This window comes from Pundamilia nyererei, unplaced genomic scaffold (genome assembly GCF_000239375.1).
Source record: "Pundamilia nyererei isolate P.nyererei 1_Seehausen unplaced genomic scaffold, PunNye1.0 scaffold00008, whole genome shotgun sequence".
In the NCBI taxonomy this organism is placed as follows: domain Eukaryota; kingdom Metazoa; phylum Chordata; class Actinopteri; order Cichliformes; family Cichlidae; genus Pundamilia; species Pundamilia nyererei.
Window position 1 is genome coordinate 3,266,850 of NW_005187409.1, and position 6,867 is coordinate 3,273,716.

The 6,867-nt window shown below is 39.0% G+C and overlaps 1 protein-coding gene across 3 annotated transcripts; it reads right to left on the reverse strand.

The window, feature by feature from the left end:
• Positions 1–48: 48 nt before the first annotated feature.
• rbmx (RNA binding motif protein X-linked) lies at positions 49–5,782 on the reverse strand. Of its 3 annotated transcripts, XR_001290168.1 has the most exons (10): positions 5,707–5,781; positions 5,256–5,381; positions 4,612–4,718; positions 4,361–4,526; positions 4,076–4,216; positions 3,754–3,871; positions 3,426–3,551; positions 3,253–3,344; positions 894–999; positions 49–174 (listed from the first exon to the last, which is right to left on the reverse strand). XR_001290168.1 is itself a non-coding variant. In XM_013907819.1 (9 exons), exons 1-9 carry the CDS (start codon positions 5,777–5,779, stop codon positions 2,183–2,185), a joined length of 1,266 nt encoding a protein of 421 aa, XP_013763273.1. In that variant the 5' UTR covers positions 5,780–5,782; the 3' UTR covers positions 1,882–2,182. The 3 variants fall into 3 exon arrangements, 2 of the variants coding, with proteins under 2 accessions (XP_013763273.1, XP_013763279.1); XM_013907819.1 differs by lacking the exons at positions 49–174; positions 894–999 and adding an exon at positions 1,882–2,499 and having other exon boundaries at positions 5,707–5,782; XM_013907825.1 differs by lacking the exons at positions 49–174; positions 894–999 and adding an exon at positions 1,882–2,499 and having other exon boundaries at positions 5,491–5,772.
• Between the last annotated feature and the right edge of the window lie 1,085 nt (positions 5,783–6,867).

Consider the following 6,867-nt stretch of genomic DNA (forward strand, 5'->3'; position numbering starts at 1 on the left):
CATGGCCAAAATCTTAAATTTCAGGACAACAAAACAGCAAACGGAAAACCTCTTCAAAGCTTTTATTGAAAACAGTACAAAGTTCATTTGATGGCTGTACATTTCTCCCACTTTCAATGCGTTGCTCAATACGAAGATTCGGCCCGACCTCTGAACAGAAAGCTGTGCCAGCATCTGAAAGACAGCAAAAGAAATAAAAAGTTAAATTTAACAACAATATCATTTGTCCAAAAAACTTGGGAGTTTTTTGCATAATTTCAGATTATTTTTTACAAATTATACACACACACACACACACAATAATATACACAGCAGCCATAACAGGACTTTCAGGAAGTAATCTAAAAAGAAAATAGTACAGAGTCACAACAGGACTCAACCAACTTAGTTTTGTTTGTTGCATTTAGTGGGCCAAACAGGAACTTCCTCATAGCACCGCATAAAAAAAAAGGTTCAAATGTTTTGTACAGAACTAAGTATATTTGATATCTCAAATTATTTTCCTCCTAGCATCTTAAAAACAAACTAAATTCTTTTGGCATATCAAACCATTTTCAAAAACACAGGTTGGTATCAAAGTGCCCTGCATAACTCTACTTTCTAGGATTCTCTAAATTCCCATTTTACATTAATAAGTTACAGAAAATAATGCAAGTAAAAGAAAACAAACATACCTAACATGCAGAAAATACAAAAAGGTATTAAAATAATCATAATGCCCACTGTAAGTCAATTACTGAAGATTTTACTTTACATCATTAGTGATGCTGACAGGCTCACATGGATTTTAAAACACATTGTGTTCATCATTTGGGGCAAAATTGCTGTAAAATGTCTCAGCAGTAAAAGTTGTCCACCCCATCTTAATTGTGTACAGGTAGATAAAGACTTACTAGTCTGTTAGACATGGTTATGCGGATGCACTGTAGCTCAACTAGTCCAGGACTTGAAGACATTCAGATATGTTGAAAGGGCAATTGCCTTGAAGCAATGTTCATCCTGCAATGAGAACATCATATTAGTATGGGGCTTTTTTCTTAATTATGTATTATGAGGTAATTGAAAATTATATTGTTGTCCTTGGTCCAACTGTACATTCGTTTCATTGTTTTCCGGTTTGGCAGTTAGGATGATGGTGCTCTTCCAACGGTCTCCATTGTTTGAATTGGCATGCTCAAGGAAATGATTTTGATACCAAGTCTTTAAATTAAAGATTGCTTTGAGGTGTTTATAGAGGGAAAAAAAAAATGCTAAATATTACCCCATGATGTAAAAATGCACGGTTGCCAATCATTTTACTGATGTCGGATGACTGGTTGGGCAAAAAGGAGCCTTGGGGCTCAGTTGGTAAAATGGGTGTTAAAAGCATTCACGGGTGAAAAGGGAAGAAACTTCTTGGCATGTTGCTGCACTTTTGACAATTTTGAGTGACGAAAATGGACTACAACGAAAAGGTTCATTTCAGTCGACTTCCTTTTTTCCTTTTGTCCCTTGAAGCCAAGTTTCCTTGAATATCGCCCTTTGACTGGAGAGTGCAATACAGGACAATGAGAAACTCATTTACAGATGAGAAACAAAGAGTTTTGCTTTGCTTACCAGCTGTTGACTATCAGTCGAGTTGCATTTGGTCGTTGCATGCCATCAAATGGCTCTAGGGTGATGAATCCATTTCCAAGGAACTACATTGGAACATTTTGACAGTAACATTTGCCTAACCGTGAAAACAGTAGCGTCCAGTTGGAAGTACATTTGTGGCAAGAATGAACGCATCTCACTCCAATATTTAGCAGACTCACCTAAGTTTTACAGAGGACCTTTTTAAGGAGATCATGTTGTTACGTAACATTTGTTACGGTCTGTTGTTGAAAAATCGAGAAAAAGTTATGGTACAACTAAAACCTTTATTAGATTAGGAAAGCCATACTTATAGGGCATTGCAGATTTCAACAGCACTGAAAGTACAAAAAACTAACACTCACTTGGTAACTGTACTGACATAAGCAAGAGAGAAAAAAACTTTTACACATAAAAGAAAAAAAAAAATTGGGAAAGTCAAGACACAGTTCAAAACTAAGCTTCAGATTCCACAAATTTAGACATGGCTAGTTTGTCCTTCCTCCAAAATACGTTTTAAGTGTGCATGGAGACTAACGTTTGGTTTAATGACATTTCCAAGTCCAGTTCAGTATCTGCTGCGAGCCATTCCTCTATCGACTCGACTGCCACCACGGCCACCACGTGGCCCTCCACGACTTGAGCTGTTGTACGAGTCACGAGGAGGGTAGCCTCTCTCGGCAGGGGGAGCTGGGCCCCTATCCTGTCTGCCCATTCGCTCACCACGGCTAGGTGGATATGGGTCACTCCGACTGTTGGGGTAACTGTCACGACTGCCATAGCCATCCCGGGAACTGCTGCCATAGTCATCATAACGACTGCTTCCACTGCTCCCACCATAGGATGGTGGGGGGCCCCTTGAAGGTGGGGCGCTGCGAGAGTTACCTGCAGGGTCAATGGTTCAGGTAATTGGCAAAGTTCAATTTATACATTTTTCTTTGCACGGTCAAGTGCTATTTTTTTTTGCCAATAGAATTCATTCTGTGACAAAAATAAATAAAATTTAATGGATGGCATATTTAAAATGTTCCACCCTTTTAATACTTAACATGGATATTTTGTTGATATGCGCAGTAATATATCCAAGCACAGAACAAATAGGTAGTGGTACCCATTTCAGCATGCCTTTGATTTGAGTAGCCATTTTTCCATTTAGAGATCCAAGTGTAGGTTAGGGTGAGGTTTTCAGTTGTCTTGATGGTTTTTGAAGATTACTCCTTGAGGGAGTACTTTGCTGGACAACACATAACGGGCAACGGATGTTTCCAAGGATTTTTGAGGTTCCTTATGGTTGCAAAAACTTTGAGGTGCATCACATACACATGATATTGCCAAACTCATATTCTCCTGATGAATGCAGGGGTAATGCAGACTTTGGTATGTAGACACTTTTGTTTTTCAGTGGAGATGCCAATGGTAAAATATTGCTAGTAGTATGAAAATATACAACTTGGATTGTAGGTCAGGGAAAGAAAAAAAATAAATTACCATGTGGTTTCCTCTGAGGATGCAAAAAAAAAAAAAAAAACTGCAGTATCTTGTGATAGGACAAGGCAGGTTTGGTTGAATATTTGCGCACTTCTTCTTTGTGCCACAGCGATTACACATTGTCATTTCACTCATGGAGTTATGTCTTACCGTAACCATCATATGAGTCTCGGTAGGAGCCACCACTAGGACGGTCCATATAGCTTCTTGGTTCCCTGCCTCCTCCATAACCATCACGGTCACTGCAAAAAGCAATTGTCACTTAACAACCAAGGAAGATCTGACCTCAGGTTTTTACTTTTTGTATCAATCCAGGCTCATACCTGTATCCTCTTGACATTGAGCCGTAGTCATCGCGGGAAGTGGAATTAGAATATTCTCTATAGGAATAATCTCTGGAAGGTGGCCCATAGTCCCTAGAATCTCTGGAGTAATCCCGACTGGAGTAGCTGTGAAACATTACAATACACCTCAATACTGTTTCCTGAGCATACATTTGTGTTAAATACGTGGACTTTTTAAACAGAAAATTCAAATATAAAAGATGACCACAATAGCTCTAAGTAACAGCAACTATCAGCATGTTACACTATATCAATCTTGAGGTTTGCCATGTATGGTCACACTAGTGTGTATTACGAAAATACCAACCTGTCTTTTGAGTTGTAATGGTCATCTCTGGGTGATGGATAATCATCCCTTCTGGACATCATCGAGTCTCTGCGAGGTGGAGGTGGACCATAGGGATCTCTGTCCCTTGACATGGGAGCTGGAACACATAATGAGAAACTGAGAAGATTAATTACAAAATTAACATGAGACAGAAGTATCCCATCTAGTTATTTGCAAGAGAAACAGAAACTAGATACTAAATTAAATCTAGAGACTAAAATCTGTACAATTAACTTTTTTTTTTGGTAATTTCTTCCACATCACTTCCTGCATTTAAATATTGCAGAGTACAAGCACTTACGTCTGCTCATGGGACCAGATGGGGCAGACCTCTTGGGTGGGGGACCTCCATTTCGAATAGGGGGCCCTCGTTTCATTGGAGGGGGGCCTCTGGATGACATCCCTTTAAAGAAGGGTTCTACACTTCCTGAATCATAGTAGTCTTTTAAACAAACAAGAAATGCACATATTAATATACTACATTCAAAAGCTGCAACAAAAATCCATCCAGAGATTATTATATCATTACACAGATTCTTTCCATTTACAAACTGAGCAGACCCAAAAAAATAACTAAATAAATTACCTCTTGATGGGGGGCCTCTCATTCCACCAGGACCTCCCCTTGAACCACGTGGACCTCTGGGTGGCCCGCGACTGCGAGAGTGCATGGGTGGAGGTCCGCGCCTGCCAGCACTCTCAAACTGAGGTTTTGTAGCTTGCTCAACCTTGATAGGCTTGCCATCAAGAGACTGGTAGAAGAGTTACAAGTATAAATCATGTTTTTTAGCTGATTCTTTTTTATTTTTATTACAGCCAATTCGAGTCATCACTTACCTTTCCATTCATTTCGCGTGCTGCATCCTTTGCATCAGCAGGACTTTCAAAAGTTACAAATGCAAAGCCTCTTGATTTGTTTGTTTCACGATCCTTCATCAAAAGAACTGAAATAAAGGAATCGATGATCAGAAGTGAGCTTGTGTTTTTCAATTAGCCAAGTTAAATACAAAAGTGACTCATTTTAACAGTTTAAATTAGATAAGGGCACACTTCTATGACACCCCATAATCGAAAGTGACTCATTTCGGTTTCTTTGTGTCCCTTTCATGGTTCATAGGTTTTTTTATTTCCCTCAGCAAGACTATACGGCCATTTACAGTAAATACAGTATTATACATTAGAGTTTGGAAGAACAGGCTTTCTTTTAAATGAAGTGGAAAAAATGTCACAAACTATGTGGATAACGTAGAAGATGGTAAAACTGCAAAGTTAGTGTATTAAAAAGGGGTTATTCAGATTTCCCTACGCTGTAACAGTAAATTTAAATATACACACAGATGAACAAAAATTTGTTCCATTATTTCGCTACCACCCATTTGCCAGAATAAAGGCGCCAAACAGCAAACACTGAGCAATTTTAGAAGTACTTTATCCAGGATATGCACTGAACATGATATGGCCAAAAGGGGTTCCATTCCCACCTTCCACAATCCTGCCATATTTGCTGAAGTACTGCTCCAAGGCCTTTTCGGTGGTCTCCGTATTCAGTCCGCCGATGAAGAGCTTCCCTGGTCGGTCGGCCTCCGCCATGCTCCGAAGTCTGCTACCTAAAAGGAAAGAAAGACCATACATTTAACTTAAAAATGAGCATCAACCCTGAAACAAAAAGGAACGCTGTATCCTGAAATAAACAGCCACACATTACTTTGGAATTACCTTTCTGCTGCCAAAAGTAGGGAGCTACTGAATGCGCAAAATGGCGATAAAAATGCTACCGATTTCAGCTGCTTCTTTAGCCCGTTAGCTAATAAGTATTTCGCTCCTAACAAAAGATTCTGCTTCACGTCTACCAACAAGCTACTTTAAAAGCAAATATAAAAAATTACAGCTTAAATTTTGGCATGCATGCATACACACAACTAACTGCATTACCCCGCGACTTTATCAAAGCTACAGCGACGATAAAAATGGTTCCTCTCTCCGCCTTCTCACCCTTCTTCTTCATTTCCGTTTCCCGTAGACCAGTTGACCCCAATTGTGATGCTGCCGCCTAGAGTCCAGAAGCATTACTCCGTATTCTACAATGCCATGTCATTCTACATGTTCAAAACTACTCGCACTTATAAATATATATATTGCATAATTTGAGCAGTTCAGTCAGAATTCGTCATAGTACATAAACCGTATTAGGTTACAAATGATCTTCTTATGGCCTCTGACACTAGACTAGTCCTTTGCTTATCCTGCTAGAACTCAGTGCAATATTTGTAACTCTTGAATATAATATTTTACTACAGAGATTAGTCAGTGCTGTAGGTATTAAAGGAACTGCACTGAAGTGATTGTAATCATATCTATCTAATAGATCCCGATTTTTAAATGTAAACGTGGAATCTTCTTTGCACAGTAAGGTTACATATGGACCAATTCTAATTACATTTCCTTGCTTTCCTTATTAGAATGCATTGCATACACTTTCACTGTAATGCAGTTTAATCTTCACTTTATTTATCCTTGAAGCCTGATGAACAGCAACAATTAGTTAAACTGCTGGAATGTCATAAAGACATAAAAGCTGGGATGACCACTAGTTTACTGCTTCTAAATTTAGATAAAACTGATGTTACACTATAGGCCATACAATTAGAAACATCCCGTCTCAGAGTGTTGCTGAAAAAATGGACATTTATCACTTCTAGGCTGGACAATTGTAATTTGTTATTATCAAGTCTAAAACCTCCCTAAAGAGCCTTCAGTTGATCAAGAATGCTGTAGCAACAGTGCCAATAGGCACTAGAAACAGAAACCATATTTATCCTATATGAGCTTCTCTTCACTGGCTCTGTTAAATCCAGAATCCAATTTGAAATCCTTCTCCTTACATACAAGGTCTTGACTCATCAGGCCCCATCTTATCTTAAAGACCTCATAGCACCATATTGTCCCTCTATTGCAGCACAACTAAGGGAGGATTCAGGGTCACCTGGTCCAGCCCTAACTATGTGCTTTAGCAAAAAGGAAAGTTTTAAGCCTAATCTTAAAAGTAGAGATAGTGTCTGTCTCCCGAATCCAAACTGGAAGCTGGTTCCACAG